Consider the following 18,768-nt stretch of genomic DNA (forward strand, 5'->3'; position numbering starts at 1 on the left):
ATTTCCCCAGTTGTGGCGGTGTGTACGACTTGGTCACAGTTGTCCCTCGACTGCCAAACAAGACTAAACAATGCTCCGGCCACATGACACCAAGTGATCAAGAAATGATGAGATATCATACAAGAACGCTAATGAGAAGAATATCAAAAGTACAAATGCTATAGAACAAGAAGGACAACTATATCGTGACAAACAGTATATGAGACGAGACACCTAATAGTATATGTACATCTTACCCCAATGTAATATCGTATATATATAGTTCATCAGAAAAAGCAGGAAGCGGGCGGTATCAACCCGTGGACTCGCCCGAGCGTCACGATAGGCAGGACGTGAAATTTCCTCCTTCGTCTGACGCCCATGAACACTACGACCCCATCCCGAGACCGCTTTGTGCCACAAACTCTTGCCAAGTGTTGTGCATCGTATTTTCTGGAGACTCTCGGCGTGTACTTGTCGATATTTGCCCGTTCATTTGCGAGTAATTGGCCTCGCTACTGAGTCCATAATCGAACACAGAGAAATAGCTGGGAAACTGCCCTGCAACAAGCTCCATGGACTGCATCGGTGTCTGAGAGTCACTGTATCCCGAATTTTCCGAATAATGAGGCGTGTTTTCTTTGACAGGGGTCATGCTATACGCCGATGAATCTACATATGTCGGGCCTGTGTTATGCGATTGTCCTGTGGTCGGGAAAGTCTGTAGGTAAGCCAGAACGTTCGGATGCACCGCTTGATGCGCGTTTCCTGAAATGAGGGGGAGAGGAACTACGGGATTCATAGATGTGGGAGAGCGATCAAAGACTGCCGCGGGCGAGGATGAGGCTGATAGTGAATCCTTTTTCGCGACCAAACGTGTCTTCCCTCCGAGCGTAGCCAGTTCATCTTCGTCGTCATACGGCGAGTATGGCTCAGATGGTTGACGAGTAAGCGGCGAAACTTTACCCTTCCGATGCTCATTGAGGCATAGATGAGCTTTCTCGCGCAAGCCGAGCATCACCTCCTGTTGGAAACCGTCAGTAAGCATTCACAACACATGCCTATAGTGGGTATAGATGCAGAGGACTTACCAATACGGACTGTGCACGGAAACCCCTAGCCGCCTTCGAGAATAACTCACAAGCAGAATCCAATTGCACCAACGCCGAAGGGGCTAAACTCATGGATGGACATCTGGTTACCACAGACCCTAGTACGATCTATAAATAAAAAGATGTGTGAGGATTAATGCCATTTGTAGAGGTCCAAGAGGGTCCAAGATACATACAGCGCAAGAGAACAGGTGACCCCAAAGGAACCAGATACGCTCGCTCGGCTCCTTTAGTTGAGTATGAAGGTTGCGCATGAGGGCAACGAGCGAGCCCGCACTGCGATAAGCAGCGATGACTGAGGTACCATAGGGACTTCCCAATGGGTCTTTTGGATGGTCAGTTACGGCACGTGCAAAGAAACTTCTGTGGAGGTATAGAAGATCTGATGGAGGAGGCACTGTTAGACTCATGTGCTGCGCGCCCTTCCTCGATATATCAACAAGAAACAAGTTCCGCGATATCATCAAAGTTAGGTTGCAAAAATAACTCACTCATTTCCCGAATAGCCAATACGATATGGCGTTGCAACATGAGCATCACACTTTCTGAATAATGTGTGTCAGCCGGTCCTGTGGAGACGCCAAAACCGGCAACCTGCAGCGCTGAGGGAACAGGGAAGGCACGGAGTTTGCGGTCAAGCTGGAGGACTGTGGCATACGTCGGTGTTTTGGCACCAAAAGCCTGGTCGTGAACAACACTCATGCACTCTGAAGCGAAACGGTGTTTCCAAGCATGGACTGGAAAGTGATGTAATGGTCATCGAAGAGAAAATATCCCCGTGGAGTAAGAGCTTACAAATGTTTTCCTCTGACGCATCTGTTGAGTATGGCATTTTGCAGTCCATATGGGCCGTGTAGAATGATACCGGTCGACCAAAGGTAAGACACTGCGAACATCGTTCTCCCATAAGTAATCAACAGTACTCACGATGCCAAATGGGGGCGTACCTGCCACGAGTCGTATGTGTATAGTTCCCAGAAGAGCTCTCTGCGACGCAGAGTCTCCTTTTGATCCACTCCCCATCGACTGGGATCTCGGTCTAACGGATGAGAATGTAACGTCAGTACCTCAAACCTCATTGGGGTGCGATAACATTACGTACGCAGGCCAATCTGCCAAGCGACCAGGTGAGCATAATAAACCAGGGCCCTTGGCTATGTATGGCTTACACTTTGCGCCACTTTGATAGCTATTCCCATAATAGCCCACCGTGCGCCAGAATTGGAACCATGTCGGTCCGACATAAAAAGGTAAAAAGTCATGAGAAACTGAAATCGTATGTGTAAGTAGGATATGATCCGAAAATTCCTCGTGGTATGCTTACAAGAGCTTGAACGGCATTAATAGTCGGATCTTCAAACAGTGAGCTCTGGAATAGCGCAGCCCGAGCTAATTGGTGATATTTCTCGGCTTCGACATTATAGGCTGGTTGGTGTACATCCATGAGGGTACCGATCGCGAGAACCATGAAGACGAGAGACAATTTGTGTGATAGAAGGGGATCATCGGAGGGCGGGCCGGCATTGGGGGTGTAAAATTGGGGATATATATCTTCGTAGAAGCACAGTTGGCTTATGGGAGTGTACCTTCCGAGGAAAAATCAGAATTATTTTCACTATGATAGAAGAAAGCGAACAGACATCCATGCACCTAGGCGATAGTAGGTCTGACATATCTCTTGAGCTTTGGCGTGCTCCGGAAGGTACCAGCAGAGGTCTCTTAGTCGCACGTTCTCAACATGAATAGATGTGTGTGATGAGGGTAGAATTGGGAACGCGCCACTTCGTGCGAGAATATCGGGGGGAAGGACGGTTTGAAGTGCAGCAAGACGATCACCATCAGTCTCGTGATCTTCGTTTGCTTCATTCTGCAGATATTTAGAAATTTATTAGGGGTAAGTTTGACCACTTGGACAGACCTGTAAGAAATACTGGAGCACTCGTAATCAGACGTAGCAATAACCTCGTTGAATGAGTATTCACGTACCCAGGAGTTGGCAATGGAGCCAAAGTATTTTGCACCACCAGAAGCATTGATCGATAAGGAACCAAAAGCGTCAACAACCTCGCCGTTCTGCTCTTCTTCCTTGGCTTCGCATCGAGGCATGTTTCTGTTACTTGGGGGCTCGCGCTGCAAAGGTGATTTGATTTTCAATAAGTCATCAGCTAATAGAGGATGCCTGTCTGCAGCCACTAGAGAGTGGGAATGTCGAAGAGCATCTTCCAATTCCCGGACACGTTGACAGAGTTCTGATATTTTCTCGTGAAGCTCTTGAGTTGATGCCAAAACGAATCTTTATTAGAAGACATGATCAGATAGTACTCGACTTGAAACACTATGCACAGCTTACCTGTTCCCCTGGCCGGTTGTCAAAGAACCTATGAGATTGATGATCAGCCTGTTGGCTTGAATTGAGCTGAGCTGGAGTCGTACCATCTGGACAGATGGCACCACAGCCACGTTTCACGCATGAGCCACAAGGAATCGCTCTGTCACAGCGCAACTTTAGACTGTAAAACGATAAAAGTTGAGTAATGATTATGCATACGTTACTGTGGCTTACCGCCTGCATTCTGCACACGAAAGGCGAGTAGCGCCTTTTCTGCGTTTCTTGGCTGCATCAGCAAAGAGATTTTGCTCCATGCGATTTGGAGAAACTGGGGAGGATAGCATGTGGAGGCCCTAAGGGCTATGTAGACTGATGGCAAGAGAGAAGAAGATAGATGGCCATAATTATCACAGTGTGATGGTTTTCAATTCAGTATGCGAACTATGTCCAACTAAATTCCGCGCTGATTATTACATCAGGTTTGTACTGTAATTTCCAAATGTGGATTAAACGGACTATAGACCCCCTTGCCGACCCCTCGGCACGGACGTATTTGAACGTCGCTGACCTCATAAGGCGAACGCGGAGTGACAGTACGACATTGGTGACCCCCCTCATAGTAATTTTACTTCCAGAATACATTCTTCTATCAAGATTGAAAAAAACACGAGGCGTTCATACATTCTACGCCATTCACAAGTCTTCAATTCATTGCGGGTAAACCTTTTTTTCCGCCGTTCCGTGACTTCCATAACCATCATAATCGGTTCCCATTTGTTCTACGACTCGGAGGGCAGTGAGCACGCGCGGGACATGCAATGCATCTGCTGCAACCATGGCCCTTGAATAGCCTTCGAGGTACACAGCATGATTCTACTTACCCCATGTTGCATCTGTTATCTGACACTCATGACGTGTCACCGCTAACATCTCTCGCTTAAAAGGACGGGCCAGGCCTTTCTCAAACATTCATAAACCTTGCACCCCGGCAAGACGTCCAAAATTCGTCCGTGGAGTAGATCACGCACTGGGACATTTGACAGTGGACACCGCTCATAGCGTCCGAAAAGAAGCACGGAAGACGCCAGACAAGCGATGACGAGATGAGAAGGACACCCCCCAGTCGCCGTGGCATCAGTAAATAACACCAATGCAACGTACACATACGAGGGCACTGTGAGTGACATTCATACCTCCCGTATACCACATAAACTAATCGGAATGGAGTTCACGGAATTTGTTTATGGCCAGCCTGAGAAGCCATATCAAAAAAGCGCCAACAAATCGTATCTCACAATATCTCCCGATCATTCTATACATTTGTACTATCAACGATTGCGATTGAGCTTACTTCCCTTTCCACCATATTGGAATGTAATCAACTCATGTCTATTTTGCTCACTAGCTTCTCCTTGTGCCTCAAGGCATTCTCATGACAAAACCTCTACCTCAGGCACAACATAGTGGCGGCCTATGGTCCTATCGATGTGAGACTGTGATAATTCCAGGACGGCTTCGTACTACGGAGTCCGTGATAATTGAATACGCATGGGAAATTGCATGCCTTATCAGCGGTTGGCACATATATCTCACTCGAATCGTCCAAGTCCATCATTAATATTCATCCGCGATGGTCGAACCGAACGCACCCGGGGAGTATTCATCCCATCCGTGTTCTTCTACAATGGCCGGCGTTCAACAATCCTCACATAATATGGTATGATAACAGTAAGATCCGCATCCAAGACTAGTCCATGAGAAGTACTGTTTCACTTTTTTCACCGCTTTTGAATTTCCAACAGCAGAAATCTCTCCCCGTCGCAAGAATTTTTTACGCTTTGCCTTGTATCTTGAAAGGATCAAGTGCGTCAATCATCGCAAATCACGGTCACGGCCTCGACTGAGCTTATAAAACTATCCTCCGGTCTCTATGGATCACAGTAGATCTGCACACGAAAACTACGGAATACTCACTATTCATTTTTGAAAGCCGAAACAATATGTCCACCTTCGCCCCTCCGGTGTCCATGAGTCTGAGCTTGCTCAGCCTGACAGACACTTCGAACACTGCCACACGCTACTGACAAATCACGCTGAGAAGACGCACTTGTTGATGGCGCTGAACTGTGCATTACCTTGACTGGTGGTGTACCGAGTCACGGTCAGCTGATCACTCCCGCGATCATGCCTTTACATCGGCGCTGATTACGATTTGCGGACCATGAGTCGTTGAAACTCTGCGATGCATCGATGAGTATCCACCTAGACTAGCCATATCACATCTAGGGGCTGCCTCGGACAGACTGGAATTCCGTGGATGTTTGAAACAGTCGTCTTTCCCGACTTGTGTCTAGTACGTCTGTACTTTCCGATATACATTGTTTACAGCGACCCTGAACGTTACTTCCATTGCTGCTAGTAGTGGCGTCAGCAGAACCTAGCTTGACATGAGTGAACCCTATTCGCTGGTCGAAGAGGGGCATGCGAGCGAAGCTGGCCACCATTCCGCAGCAGTCGAATTGACGTCGAAATGTTAACATCCTGCTGACATATTCATATTTCCCTAATGTTCGTGGTAGAATACCCGCATGGTACACATACCGTTCTCTCATCCTTCTCAGGTTGCACGCCACCAACGTTCCGTTGGTAACTATCTATCTCTTGCAAATCAAACGTGCGCATGGACCATCAGCCTATTCGATATTGCATAAAAATAATCAACGCGTGGCTTCACTGAACATTTGCCTTCACTGGGCCTAGTATACTTCCGGAGGCTGCGTATGCATCTTGCTGACAGGGAACGTTATGCGTCCGCTTCTGACTTCTAGCAGCAAGGCACCAAGTCGCTCAAAAGCCAAGCCTTGCGCTCAATTGGTTTATATTCAGACAACGTGTGAAAAAGGTCCGAAATAGAAACTCTCGCCTATCTTTACATCTTCTATCTCCAGAGTGCGTTGTTCGGAACGATTTCGAAGTGATTTATGATTTATCCATGTGAGTAGGACACATCCGAGTGATTTATGTAAGCGATAGTCTGTTCTCCCTTCCCTTCCCGCCCTCGTGCTCATGTACATTACAGAGGTATATGCTATATTTGTGAAAAAGTGTATCTGTAAAATTCCCGTCTGAACTGGGTTCGAGGTTAGAAAACGAATTCGAATGTCTAGTAGGGAGGGCCCATGAAGAGCCAAATCAGAAACGCCTATAGTACACTAATCAAATGACAACAGGGGATAGGGTTCCATCGGCACCTGGGGGAAGTAGCTTTCCCTCGAGATTGCCAAGATCGCGTGATGACTCGGATGTCACGCTAGTGGCATCTCGTACGTATACAGTTGGCCGAGGACGCTCGCTTGCGGGGCTGATGGGCTCGACTACAGAATCCTCGATGGATGACGTATCAGACATGCCATTGTACACTGGCTCTTGTTCAACACGCTGTGACGTTTTAGAAGCAGCAACTGCCGGGGCACGAGTACCGAAGAAGTCGCCCAGTTTTTTGGAGAGAGGAACAGGGGGCGTCAGCGATGATAAGGATGGTGATACAGCGTGGGTGGCGGGTGCGGCGGGAGATGGAGAGGCCAACACAGGACTCTGCGTCAAAGAATCTGCTCGCCAGAGTTTAAATCCCCACCCAGCAGCAGCAGCTGGTGGTGGTGGTGGTGGTGATGGTTTTTTCACCTCTGCAGGCAAAGGGGGAAGACCCTTTGGCACAGCTCCAACCTGGTTCTCTTCAATGAATTCCCGTAGAGCTTTGATGCAAGTGTCTGATGCTTCGCGAGCTTCATTTGTTTCACTCAGCTCATGCTTCACGTCGTCAAGTTCAGCCTTCACAGCATTGAGTTCCCGGCGCAGCATTTCCAACTCGGCAGACTCTTCCGAAGGGAAAAGAGACTGCGGTGGTGACCCACGACCGAGCATGCCAGACATCCTCCTCGTGTGGGAAGGCTGTTGGGACCTGCTTTTCTGCACATCAGGAAGGGTGAAAGTCGCGGGAGTTGGAGTGGGAATAGGGGATGCTAAATGAGAGCTGTCGAGGGCGTTGTCGGAGACTGATGATATTCGTTTATGGGTATTGTTACGCCCAGTCGTGGATCCAATTAATGATGCACGCTTAGAGGACGGTGGGCCATTGAAGGAAGGAATACCCGCTCTAGACAAGTCAAGAGCTGAGGGTACTTGACTCGCCCGTCGATTTTCAGACTGTAGACGCATGAGGCCACGCCTGGGAAGCACTGTGAGTGGCACGTTGTGCAGACAATACGGGTGTGAAACAAACCTGCTTTCCTCGACTTTCGTCCTGAGTATGGATATCGTGTCTTCGTCATCCTTAATCCTTGTACGAGCACCATCCAGTTCCTCCTGCATCTTCGAGCATTTTTCCGTCATATGCTCAAGCATGTCCGCAGTTCCTGCCTCGCGAGTCCGCATTTCAACAACTGTTTTTGAGAGCTCATCTCGCTCTCGTGTAACATCTGCGAGTGACAATCTCAGTTGAGTGACGATTGAAGCAAGGACATGCGAATCCAGGGAATGAGGACGTCCTGTGGCATCTACGGGCGAGTTCGGGTTTGATTCATTGTCGAGTTGGCGCTCGAGTTCTAAGCTGAGATCGATGGAAAAAGGGCGAGGTGGTTCGTCGTGTTCTTGCTCGTGAGTAGCCATGGCTAATGGAACGTACTCGTGGTCAATCGTTAAAAGTGTGAGCTAGGGCTTATGTTGGCATGTGGACCAGTAGCAAGTTAGGCTCGGAATGGTGGCAGCCACGTCGCGTAGTACTGTCAGGGAAGGGGTTTCACTACGCCTGCCTTTTATGGATAGTGGCTGTGAAAATGACCATGCATTGTCGTCGAGTGTCATGTTTTGCACTGGGGAGTACAGCTTGTCGTCAGTCTGCTAGGGACGCCGTTGCACAGTCCTGGAGAGTCTTGGATGTACAGCCATTCGCGCGCACGCTTTATCACATCTGTCTACCGTAGGCTTAGCCTTCCTCGGCGTATCCCCGCACTGCTTCGACTCCTGACGTAAATATATCACCGATCGTGGTGACCGTGAAAATAGTTTTTATTATGCTGAGCAGGAAACCAACAAATTAATCAACGTTGGTTTCTTGGTCGAGGGTGACTATCAAAGTTGAAAGCGATCAATGACCACAGTACTAATTGATCTCATCACATCAAAATAGTGAGATCGTAAGACCGTTTAGCTAGGATCGAATTCGAAGAGGTTCGAAGTAATACTCCTCAGGAATATTAATTTGAGATTGATAAGGCGAATAATGATGAGGACGAGGACCTTGACATCATTGGAAGATACCTGGTGGAGGCTGCAATGAAAGTCCATGTGAACAGAGCTCCCAATACCATTCTTTCGCGCGGAACTCCATTCGAGATTCAGAAAGAAGTGTAGTGAGTAAGTGTACGGGCGTACCTGTCATACCTGGCCTCGCTCTGGATGATCTTTGACAGGCTATGCAAGTGTCCCAATAACCATCTCGGCCTAACCGAATCAAATATTTTCTCGGACACCAGTAGCTTGGCATCTGGCAGAAGGTGCCAGTGCGGTGATCGCTTGGGCGTATGGACAATGAAATGAACGTTCCAAAGCGAGTCGCTCATCTGGTGCTGCGCCGGGGGGTGTCGCAATAAGTATCATGTACATCGCAACGATCTTATTCAAATGTGATGGAGGCCGATGCCCGGAATGTTCTAATTGTGCGTCCTAGGAAGTCAAAAGTGGGCGTCATTGGTTGGAGGCGTGTGGATGGAACTAACTGATGTCAGGGTGACATGTAAAGCTCCAATAGGCTCCACTAGAACATTTGGGTCGCCTCGGAGTAGGATAAGACTCGAAGGATTCGAGCTTAGTGTCTATACACTTCAAAGAAAAGTTAGCACATTCCTAGGTAAAAATAAATTATGAGTAAGTTGGAAAGTAGACAGGAAGCAAACATTTTTATCATGAAATAAGAGAAACGCACAAGGAAGTCAGGGAACAATGTATAAGATCTCATTCCTACGAGAGTGAGTCATGCAGGATGAGTGCATTGTAAACCAAAAGAAAATGCACTCACCTACCCCACTTCAGTGCATCCTCCGAGTCTTCATATGTCACGATCTCAGTCAAATGCAAAGGGCTATTCGGGTCCCGAGAGGGCGTAGCAAATACCGCTCATGCGGTCTGACCACGCATCAAAAATACTGGGACTCCACATCGCGGATGATCGTTTCTGACGTATGGCTCCGTTTGCGTGACGGATAGACTAGTACGCGACTCATGTAACGAGACTCCAACATGTGCACCAGGTGGGAAGGGAGCGCGCTTGATTCCGATGTGATATCACTTAGCAGGCAAAGTGATTCCTACACAAGATCGCTCAGTGCACAAAGCCAGCATCTTGGCGACCGTCTTCAAGTTCAGCTCTTGTCGTCTGGTTAACAGTGGAATAGACTCACCATCAGCGTAGAAAGGCTCTTGGCTTCGGCAGGCGTAGTGACTCTAGACTCGATCAATTAAAAATGAGGGATAAGTATAAACTATCCGCACAGGCACCGCAAAGCACATCGTTAGGGAGTTCAGGCAATTTCAAGTAGTAAGTATCCGATGGAATGGTATAACACGACATAAGATGGGAAAAGATAAAATCACATTTTTTGCCCCTGTTTGTACAATCATACAACCTTCAATAGATCTGCTCAATAACACATTATCCTTCACAGTATTCCATTTCAAAGCAAATACCAGTCTTAGCCAAAGAGTCATTCTCCCGCCTCCGGTAGTGTGGACATTGCACCAACCGCGTCCTCAACCGTGAGTAAGAGCATCTACACATATGATGCCATCGCGCTCGCTCCAAGGATAACCCCACCGATGAAGCCATTCTCGCACGCCCGAAGCGAGCCGAGCCCGCGAGGCACCACGTGCTGCGTCCTGTGTTCCTGTGTGCTTTTCTTCTCCAACAATAAGGAAAGCTAAAACATAAAAATGAGTTAAGTTACTAGCTCCGCAAAAGAACACCTACCGAGACCAAGGAAATGTTCCCGCTCGAGCTAAGATTGATTTGATTAAACGATCATTTGACTGATGCATGGAGTACTCACAGCAAGCAAAAATTCTTCGAGAACGTCTGTTGCCTCGTTCGAATGTAAGCCGTGAAGATCAAGCATACATTCGGTTCTCTCTTCTGACGTTAATTTCGAATCACCGCCTGTGGTGGTGCTGGCTATGCCTAGACATACTCCCAAACCTCCTCCACAGGTTCGGCCACGCGCAGTTCGATCTCCGGCATCATCAGACCAGCCAAGATCTCGGCTCTTCACAGCTTGTTCGGCAACTTTTGCACGTTCTCTGACAAGTTTACTAGCCGCTGTCGTCATCTCATTGCCCATTTTAGCATTGAGATCGTGACCCTCCCTGCTAAATCGTTTGGCTGCGGCACCATCGCCGCGTCTCCATGCATCGGCAGCCCGAGATAAGCACGCATTCCGAGCAGCACCCAGTTGCAGTGCTCGAGATCGATAAGACATATATAAAGCATTGATTGATTCCCCGGTGGGTAGCGTGGGCAATAGCGCCGGGGGACGTAACTTGATGCGAGGCGATGGCTTTGGCGCCACAATCGAGGTGCGGATGTGCAAGTTATCCACAGATGCATTCGATGAGATTGACGAACGAGTGGCCGTTGTGCGGTCCACCTGCACTGGAGTAGGAGCTGGTCTCTTTACGGCTGCTGCGAATCTCGTGCGACCGGGATCGTGTTGCCAATGGCCACCACGGGCGCCGTAACCTCTCCGATTACGAGAAGTATCAGGTCCTAGAGCTGGAAACTCATCAGGTGGAGGGCTTGTAGTGCGGGTACTGGAATTGCTGAGACTAGTCCGTGACAATGCACCAGTCACACTGGCTACATCAACGTCTTTGGGAAGGTGATGCAAAAATTCACATTGATCCTGTTTGGCACAGGTCCCACGCAACCAGAACCGGCAGAGCGCTCTCTCTAGATCGTGACTGCGAATGAAGATGAGGTGGACATAACCCAAAAGAACAAGAACCAACAAACCTGAAGCGGCAATCGGCTCGCAAGCATTCACCCGCAAGGTAATAGCGGCAAACCCTATTTCCGCCGGAAACGGGTCGTCCGTTGCCTCTGGTAGAACCTCGGGCGGCTTGGAAGTCTCCGCGTCCCCCATGAACTACCCCTGCGCTACTATCCCTAGCCACTAATGTCACTCGTCCTCCCATGGACCGCATACGAGGTTGGCTGTGCTGAGGTGGAGAAGGCAGAGCGCGATCAACAAGCCATGCCATAGCACGGTCAAAATCATAGCCGTTCTGAGAAAGTGCATCTTCAAGCTCGGATGGCGCAAGGGTGGATCCGAACACCGAGCTAAGGACATCAAGAGGTGTCATTCCATCTGTCAAGTACCCTGTCCCCTCTGCGTCATCGACTGTTCCATCGAACTGTGGGTCATAATCATAAGCATGCTGGTAGTAACTTTGTGTAAGTGGATCATCGGGTGAGATTGAGGCACTATCCATCCACTGGTCAAAGTCAGTGATTGTAATTGGATGGAAGGAGTTGGATGCTGTGTTGGGCGCGAAGGGATCGAATGGGTCGTCCTCTTCGTCGTCCTCCCCTGGCCTAAGAGACGAGCGGAGGGAGCTTGGAGTTACAGCCCGGGGCTGTAAAGTATCGCCCGGCACCAACGGCGCGGCGATGGCAAGGTTAGAAGTTGCTCTGAGCTGACTATGGGACCACGGGTCAGGAGATGGTGTCTCGGTTCTATATCCAGAAAGGGTTCCGGAGGCGGAAGAAGCTGCAGCTGCAGATAGGGGCCGGGGAATGGGCTTGAATTCGGTTGCTTTTGCACTCAAAAGTCGAGGAGAGGATATTGGCGATGATGGAAGGCTCGAAGTGAACTGAGGATGTACTTGTGCTTGTGCATGCGCGAGTGTTGGTGAGTTCATTGGTGAAACACTACGTGCAGTCATGTATGAGGTTGCGTTTCCAGTTACAAGAGGGGAACCAGCAGGTGTATGTGGCCTACGAAAACCGATAGCAAGAGGAGAGTTGGGTACTGAGGTGGGGGTATCTGGTCTGTTGGGGATGAACCGAGCAGCAGAGTGGGTGGAAGCGCGAGAAGAGGGTCGAGATGGTCGTCTTGTTGGAGTCAAGAAAAGGAAAGGCACGCCTGCTACATCGTCGTGGTGTCTATGCATCAAATCTAAGACATGTTGTTCGAGCTGGAAGACGAAAGATCAGAAAAAAGGGGCAAGGTCAGGCATTTCACGAGCTAACCATGTCGTCTTCTACTCCACAAGTAGTCTTCAATGATTCTTTAAGTTCATCCTCTTGCTCATTAGCAAGAAATCCTGCTACTTTGGTCACAAAAGAGGTGCTGATGCGGATTGATTCCTCTACGTCTCCATCTCCATCAATGCCGTCTGCACCGCCCTTCTGCTGACGGATTATAGCTAATAATTGGGCACGGGTGTGGGGAAATCGTTGACTGGTTAATACTGAACCAGATTCAGATACATCGTCAGGCTCAAAGATAACAGCGGGAGGTAGAGTTAGCGTCTGCGGCATCGCTAGAGGGCGTCAAAGTGAATGATTAGGGACACAAAGCAAGAAAAGTCCGAAAGCGAAGAGTGAGATGAAGCTAATCTCTGCGTCCGGGGACGTGCTGCAAGTCAACAACGATAGGGTCCATATAAGAGCAATATTATGAAACAACGAACAAGAAAACAAATAACGTTATTCCCATCACGCTTAAACATCATGATCATTGATTCAATTATGGTCCTCAACGACCCGGCGACAAGTAGGATCAATCAATGCATATGTTGCAAAGTAATCAAGACCACGGATATACAATATTTGTTAAATTTAGTCGTCCCACTGAACGAGAACAAGCTCTTCTCTCCAACATTCCTTGTCACCACTGTAGTCATCAAGGCAGCAGTCCTTCTCACACGAAAAAATCATGCAAGTGCCCCACTCCATACCTCGCTTATCAGACGAAAGCTTTTTCTGCAGCACTTCCTGTACCACCTTCATCCTTTGTTCGTCTGTCAACTTCTGCGTGTCTTCATCCTTGACTGAGGCCCGGAGGACGTTGATCAGGTTGGGCATCAATTGACATTCGAAGACGCGCGCCGCTTTGCACGTTGGGCAGGGAGGTATTGATGTGGTGCTGTATGAACGTCTAACGGTAGGGATGACTTTGAAAGCAGCCTTCGTCACTGGAAGAGGGTCCTGAGGAGGGAAAGGGAATAACCTGTCGAACACTTTGTCCGAAGAAAAAGGCAGGGGGATCCCTTTCAGTTCATATCTACACTCAAAATATCAGATGATCGGATAGAAAAACCGAGTGTAGGCTAACCTGAGACATTGCTCTCCTGTGTGGCTCACTCGCTTCGTGAACCGATCGAATACACCGTCCACCTCCAAGGAATTCTCGTATGGTTCGAATGCCCAGCTTACATCTTTTCCGTCCTTAGGATACTCATCAGGAGGATCCTCTATGTGGGCACTCTGAGAAATTTTGGTTTTGGGCGGGGGAGGCAAATACTCCGAGGTCGTTGAGAGGTACAGAGGAGGAAATGATGGAGCGGCTTGCCATGGTGAATCATCAATCGTTGTTGATGCCATCGCAATAATTAATGAATGTGCAGAAGACTCGGACGTGACGCTTTCCGTATCACACGTGTCCTCTGGCTCGTCTTCAATTGCGGGGGCGGCGACTGTGGGAGCTGGCTGTCCAAATACGTGATCACCCAATCCAAAGGGACCAGGAGTAGATTTTGCCTGCATCTAGCTGTCGAATAAGTGACTGTACACATATCACACAAGTTTGACTCAACTGCGAACGGATTAGTTGCAGGTGCAGTCTTTACAGATGAAGAAGCCTTCTGCTGTGCTTGCTTCTTCGCCAACTTTTTTGCAAGCTTTGCTGCATACTCTGCGTTGTGTCTCAGAGCACGCCAAGCACGAACGCTATTTCAGAGTTCACAGATAATGATGATCCATTTTTTCATGGAATGGTACAGACCTACCTTCCGTCCTTTCGCTGACATGCACTCCGGGAACATCCCCAGATGTACAATGCTCTATCCATAGGACTGTCTTCGACTGGGCACCAGACTTGTACAAGCAATTCCATGGGGTACGAACAGATCTTGCATTGAGATGAGGAAAATGGCGGTTCCCTCGAAGGCAGTATTGCCTTGAAAAAAATCAAGTAAACTGCATTGACAAGCTGATCGTACATGATCGAAGAGACATGCTCGTACAGGATGCCCGCCAATACGAGAAACCGCAGCATCTTTGATATCAGTCTCTGTCTCCATTATGCCATCAGGGACGCCTAGCAAAACTGCCGTCTCTACTTCTGCACCAATCTCATCATCAGAATCAGACCAATCATCATCGACAATAGAGGGCATTGTGATAGTAGAATCTGGAATAAGTTTTCGTCAGCGAGGTGCATCTACAAGAAATCGACAAGAAAAACGAAAAATGTCAGATATGCATGAATGGTAAATTTTGAAAGACTCGTCATGGATGCTGTCGTGAGGAAACCGCACGCTAGCAGGATTCAGACTCGTCATCTAAAGGGCTCATCCCAGAGAAATATAATTTTGAACTTGGACTCACCGTAATCGACGTTGAACTTGAGTGCAAAACAAATAAAATCTTCCAATATATGATATGGAAGACCAAACATGAACAAACTAAGTAAATATCGTGGGAAAGTCCTTCTTGATTTGCCAATTCTATTATGTAGCATTATATGCAAGAACAAACTAAGTAACTAAAGAGTTTCGTTGAACTGTTTGATACTTATTAAAATATTCACGCTCTTTTACGCTGGCCTTGGGATGTCTCCCCCAGATGCCCGAACACGTCGAAAAATCAGCTTGAAACCGGCCAGAGTGTTGACTGGATCGTAAGTTGATTAGTACGCGTGTCGATATCTCACTCCTGAAAGTTATTCCAGAATCAGCAATAGACTCATACCAATCATACTACCCTCCAATGTCATCTTCGTGCTGTCGCTCTATGCAGCAAAAGAGCTACTTCTTTCATATGATGTGGGAGTGTTCTGGGTGCTTATGAGGGTGTTGGCTTGTGGCGGTTTGGGTATGCTAACATGGGAAGCTTTTACGGGGAAGCTTATGAAGAATGGCAATATAGAGGTACGCATATAAGAATCTAGCACTTTCTGTCTTGACCCTTGATCACGCTCAGTGGACAGCAATTGGCGTGTCGTCATTGCTACTCTTCGTGCAGCAAGCAGCCCTATTTACAGCATTGTATCGTCTTCCCTCTCCAAGGTATGCTGTTTCTTGACAATGAACCACGGAGTTATCGGGACTCATTTATATATAGGGTATTGTTGTTCAGTCATTTCTCCGCAATGTGGGTGGACTCCTTTATAGCCCCCGCTTCGGTCAGTCTGCTCTACACAATCAAAACGTTTTATTCATGAGGCCTTTCAGATGTGGAAGCCTAGCCTGACTTTCTCGTCGTTTTTGATTTCATTTGCTTCTGATATGTTTTTGTCTAAACGCAGCGTCTCCATTATTGCTCCTGGTTATGGAGCTTTAGTTATGCATGGCATATCCACTTATGCTCTTGAGCATCTTCGTGGTGTCCTGGCTCCAACTGTGAACCCCACATTGACAACTGCTGTCAGTACACTCGGTGCGGCGCTTGTTGGACTCCCGTTGTACGCCTTCAGAAAAGCCCTCGTATGTAGTTCACATTCAGGTCTTCTGTTATGACCTCACTCTATCAATTTAGCTCGACTTTCCGCCGACACCCATCGTTCCTCTAACCTCCTTGGCAGTCCTTCCAATTCTGGCATATACCATGATATTTTTAACGCCGGACACAATTGGCATGCAATTTAACGCTACCCAGACCTCTCAAATGTTCTTGGTCTCCTACCCGATCGCCTTCCTTGTTGCAACTGCCATGGGCTTCCTTGGGTTTTCACAGCACCCACATTCGACCGATTTACTAGTGGGGGTGATGCTCTATTATTGTCAGCATTCATTCCGCATGCTGGTGGTATCTAGTTCTTACCTCCTTTTATATAGCGATATATCCTGACAATGATCCTACACTATCTGGCCCATCGCGTACTCCAATGTCGAAAGTTATACGGTTCTATTTGAACTCGATACTTTCGGACCCTGAGTCGAGAAAGATATTCTATTTTCTCGTGTTGAATCTGGCCTTCATGCTAGTCCAGATGCTATATGGTATTTGGACAAATAGCTTAGGTCTCATCTCTGACGGTGAGTCGAAAAATGACAGGGTTTTTACGTGCTGATGACTCCCTTTCAAGCTATCCATATGGCCTTTGATTGCATGGCTATTGGTGTCGGCTTACTAGCCTCAATTATGGCAAAGTGGCCTCCAGATGAAAGGTTCACGTACGGGTAAGTGCATACCTTATATCAAGCTGCCGCACAGTGATTCAGTCCTTCTCCAGATACGGCCGAATCGAAACTTTGTCAGGATTTGCTAATGGAATATTCCTCATCCTAATATCTGTTTTCATCGTCTTTGAAGCTATACAACGAATGTACGTTCCTGATTGGTCGCGAGTTATGATCTAGTAAATGTCAACTCTCTGTAGATTGGACCCTCCGGAAATGACGACGAACCAGTTGTTATTAATCAGCTCCCTCGGACTTGGTGTTAATTTGTTTGGCATGTATGCCATGGGTGTTCATCACCATCACGTTCGTTAATATATTTCCACTGGTTTGTCTCGTTCTAACCTCAACGCCACAGGGTCACTCTCATAGTCACGGACATGCACATCAGCACCAATCATATAATGGGCATACTCATGGTGACCATGCCCACGAAAATGACAGTCACTCGGTCGCTGCTCATTTGCATGGTCCCGCGATTTCCAAGCTCAGTGAACATCTGCAGTCCCACGAAGACTCTCATGCAAATAACCACTCCTCACATCGGCACTCTTCAAATCACACATCTCCCTGCTCGGACCATGACTCTCATTCTCATTCAGACTCGCATTCACACTCTGATCATGCACATACGCACCCTCCCCCTTCCCCTTTGCCCATGGATCACGAGGGCTCTTCAATGCGTGGCCGCAAGCCTCACTCTCGAGGTCCTTCCCTCCATATACCCACTGATGGCGCCCAAGTCGCATCTGCCATTCCATTTCCCCTGTCTTCCCCCATTGGCGCAGACTCGCCAATTTCACCCAGCTACCCTAGCACTTTAAAGCATGACCATCATCATCACTACCACCACGGGATGGAGTCTTCGGAACACAGCCCGCGCAATCATGATCATAATCATGATCACTGCCACGAACATGAACACGGGCACCATCACGAAGGACACAGTGACAACATGCGTGGCGTTTTCTTGCACGTTATGGCGGTGAGCATATGTCATGTATTTTTACGCTGGTATTGATGGATCTTCACAGGACACGCTCGGTTCTGTCGGTGTCATTATCTCGACCCTCCTCATCCAGTTCTATGGATGGACCATATTCGATCCCATAGCATCGTTGTTCATCGCGGTCATGATCGCAGCAAGTGTCATACCGCTGGTCATCGACACGGGTAGGGTCCTAAGCCTTGATATGGGGACCCGCGAGAAAGAAGTTCAACAAGCTCTCTCTGAGGTATTACATAGTTCTCTTAATCTAATTACCCTGACCACCCGTTTCGCGTGATAGCTTGCCCTCGTGGATGGCGTCGCCTCTTACTCATCCCCTCAGTTCTGGCCTAAAGACTCGGCAAGCGTCATCGGTTCGATCCACATTCAGCTCGCGCTTTCATCGCACAGACATCCTGACACTGATGGTGTGCGCGAACGCGTGCACACCCTTCTGCGGAGCAGAATTTCGGGGCTTGAAGAGTTGACCATACAGTTGGAAGAAGAGGGAGACTCGTTGGAGAGTAGATAACGTGGACTGAGCCCACGCCATCGCATATATTTGTATACAATTAATCGTACGCCATGCATTCATTCGCATAACTGTGTGTGACCAGATATTCTGAACAACTTTTCCGCTTTGCAGGTCTTGCTGGTAGAAGACTAACCATGTGAGTTATAGATCTATCATGATGTCCGCATCGAAGCACGCATTCTCTGAGGAGCATGTCGTATTTTATCCTCTACCAGAGGAAGTGGTTCGATCTCGGAGACGAACTTGGACAGCACGGTGAGGAACATATAATAATAAGCCTAGACATACCGAATGACAGACTTCCTGATAGGGTACAAGCTTCAAGGCCTGATCCAATTAGTTCAAGTGCTCATGCGAGACGCCAGTCGATAGG

The 18,768-nt window shown here is 48.1% G+C and overlaps 6 protein-coding genes across 6 annotated transcripts; 1 reads left to right on the forward strand and 5 right to left on the reverse strand.

The window, feature by feature from the left end:
• Positions 1 to 53: 53 nt before the first annotated feature.
• Positions 54 to 3,846, reverse strand: HD556DRAFT_1422196 (fungal-specific transcription factor domain-containing protein). The gene is made up of 15 exons (XM_041304513.1): positions 3,655 to 3,846; positions 3,525 to 3,601; positions 3,442 to 3,469; positions 3,078 to 3,384; positions 3,010 to 3,021; positions 2,732 to 2,958; positions 2,416 to 2,677; positions 2,261 to 2,359; positions 2,194 to 2,203; positions 2,039 to 2,130; positions 1,887 to 1,977; positions 1,583 to 1,828; positions 1,268 to 1,473; positions 1,071 to 1,199; positions 54 to 1,003 (listed from the first exon to the last, which is right to left on the reverse strand). The coding sequence occupies exons 1-15, from the start codon at positions 3,762 to 3,764 to the stop codon at positions 368 to 370; spliced, it is 2,532 nt and encodes an 843-aa protein (XP_041153002.1). The 5' UTR covers positions 3,765 to 3,846; the 3' UTR covers positions 54 to 367.
• A 458-nt stretch (positions 3,847 to 4,304) lies between these two features.
• On the reverse strand, positions 4,305 to 4,854 carry HD556DRAFT_115415 (uncharacterized protein). The gene is made up of 2 exons (XM_041296094.1): positions 4,658 to 4,854; positions 4,305 to 4,596 (listed from the first exon to the last, which is right to left on the reverse strand). The coding sequence occupies exons 1-2, from the start codon at positions 4,738 to 4,740 to the stop codon at positions 4,344 to 4,346; spliced, it is 336 nt and encodes a 111-aa protein (XP_041153003.1). The 5' UTR covers positions 4,741 to 4,854; the 3' UTR covers positions 4,305 to 4,343.
• Positions 4,855 to 6,334: 1,480 nt separating this feature from the next.
• Positions 6,335 to 8,180, reverse strand: HD556DRAFT_115362 (uncharacterized protein). Its single transcript, XM_041296093.1, has 2 exons — positions 7,700 to 8,180; positions 6,335 to 7,645 (listed from the first exon to the last, which is right to left on the reverse strand). The coding sequence occupies exons 1-2, from the start codon at positions 8,083 to 8,085 to the stop codon at positions 6,637 to 6,639; spliced, it is 1,395 nt and encodes a 464-aa protein (XP_041153004.1). The 5' UTR covers positions 8,086 to 8,180; the 3' UTR covers positions 6,335 to 6,636.
• Positions 8,181 to 9,912: 1,732 nt separating this feature from the next.
• On the reverse strand, positions 9,913 to 13,152 carry HD556DRAFT_1422230 (uncharacterized protein). Its single transcript, XM_041304514.1, has 5 exons — positions 12,719 to 13,152; positions 11,480 to 12,663; positions 10,521 to 11,427; positions 10,442 to 10,469; positions 9,913 to 10,391 (listed from the first exon to the last, which is right to left on the reverse strand). The coding sequence occupies exons 1-5, from the start codon at positions 13,007 to 13,009 to the stop codon at positions 10,225 to 10,227; spliced, it is 2,577 nt and encodes an 858-aa protein (XP_041153005.1). The 5' UTR covers positions 13,010 to 13,152; the 3' UTR covers positions 9,913 to 10,224.
• Positions 13,153 to 13,175: 23 nt separating this feature from the next.
• On the reverse strand, positions 13,176 to 15,090 carry HD556DRAFT_1422235 (programmed cell death protein 2). Its single transcript, XM_041304515.1, has 5 exons — positions 14,716 to 15,090; positions 14,479 to 14,648; positions 14,287 to 14,419; positions 13,806 to 14,236; positions 13,176 to 13,754 (listed from the first exon to the last, which is right to left on the reverse strand). Exons 1-5 carry the CDS (start codon positions 14,866 to 14,868, stop codon positions 13,310 to 13,312), a joined length of 1,332 nt encoding a protein of 443 aa, XP_041153006.1. The 5' UTR covers positions 14,869 to 15,090; the 3' UTR covers positions 13,176 to 13,309.
• Positions 15,091 to 15,303: 213 nt separating this feature from the next.
• On the forward strand, positions 15,304 to 18,392 carry HD556DRAFT_1249793 (cation efflux protein; the record flags this gene model as incomplete). The annotated part of the gene is made up of 13 exons (XM_041298876.1): positions 15,304 to 15,371; positions 15,423 to 15,621; positions 15,674 to 15,759; positions 15,815 to 15,875; positions 15,925 to 16,176; positions 16,229 to 16,472; positions 16,528 to 16,728; positions 16,779 to 16,872; positions 16,926 to 17,018; positions 17,073 to 17,178; positions 17,231 to 17,857; positions 17,907 to 18,107; positions 18,162 to 18,392. 13 exons carry the CDS (start codon positions 15,304 to 15,306, stop codon positions 18,390 to 18,392), a joined length of 2,463 nt encoding a protein of 820 aa, XP_041153007.1.
• Between the last annotated feature and the right edge of the window lie 376 nt (positions 18,393 to 18,768).

Source organism: Suillus plorans (genome assembly GCF_016647745.1).
Source record: "Suillus plorans strain S12 chromosome Unknown HD556scaffold_109, whole genome shotgun sequence".
Lineage (NCBI taxonomy): Eukaryota > Fungi > Basidiomycota > Agaricomycetes > Boletales > Suillaceae > Suillus > Suillus plorans.

What these genes read in the sequence shown, in the direction of transcription:
- HD556DRAFT_1422196 (XM_041304513.1), bottom strand. Translation starts at nt 3,764, where the DNA reads ATGCTATCCTCCCCAGTTTCTCCAAATCGCATGGAGCAAAATCTCTTT. An exon ending in ACAACCGGCCAGGGGAACAG is followed by an intron (nt 3,385 to 3,441) that starts GTAAGCTGTGCA and finishes CTTCTAATAAAG; the next exon opens with ATTCGTTTTGGCATCAACTC. An exon ending in TCCGTGCACAGTCCGTATTG is followed by an intron (nt 1,004 to 1,070) that starts GTAAGTCCTCTG and finishes GGTTTCCAACAG; the next exon opens with GAGGTGATGCTCGGCTTGCG.
- HD556DRAFT_115415 (XM_041296094.1), bottom strand. Translation starts at nt 4,740, where the DNA reads ATGTATAGAATGATCGGGAGATATTGTGAGATACGATTTGTTGGCGCT. An exon ending in CTCAGGCTGGCCATAAACAA is followed by an intron (nt 4,597 to 4,657) that starts ATTCCGTGAACT and finishes AATGTCACTCAC; the next exon opens with AGTGCCCTCGTATGTGTACG.
- HD556DRAFT_115362 (XM_041296093.1), bottom strand. Translation starts at nt 8,085, where the DNA reads ATGGCTACTCACGAGCAAGAACACGACGAACCACCTCGCCCTTTTTCC. An exon ending in ACGAAAGTCGAGGAAAGCAG is followed by an intron (nt 7,646 to 7,699) that starts GTTTGTTTCACA and finishes AGTGCTTCCCAG; the next exon opens with GCGTGGCCTCATGCGTCTAC.
- HD556DRAFT_1422230 (XM_041304514.1), bottom strand. Translation starts at nt 13,009, where the DNA reads ATGCCGCAGACGCTAACTCTACCTCCCGCTGTTATCTTTGAGCCTGAC. An exon ending in GTGGAGTAGAAGACGACATG is followed by an intron (nt 12,664 to 12,718) that starts GTTAGCTCGTGA and finishes TTCGTCTTCCAG; the next exon opens with CTCGAACAACATGTCTTAGA. An exon ending in TCGAAGAATTTTTGCTTGCT is followed by an intron (nt 10,470 to 10,520) that starts GTGAGTACTCCA and finishes AATCAATCTTAG; the next exon opens with CTCGAGCGGGAACATTTCCT.
- HD556DRAFT_1422235 (XM_041304515.1), bottom strand. Translation starts at nt 14,868, where the DNA reads ATGCCCTCTATTGTCGATGATGATTGGTCTGATTCTGATGATGAGATT. An exon ending in CTCGTATTGGCGGGCATCCT is followed by an intron (nt 14,649 to 14,715) that starts GTACGAGCATGT and finishes ATTTTTTTCAAG; the next exon opens with GCAATACTGCCTTCGAGGGA. An exon ending in ACAGGAGAGCAATGTCTCAG is followed by an intron (nt 13,755 to 13,805) that starts GTTAGCCTACAC and finishes TTTTGAGTGTAG; the next exon opens with ATATGAACTGAAAGGGATCC.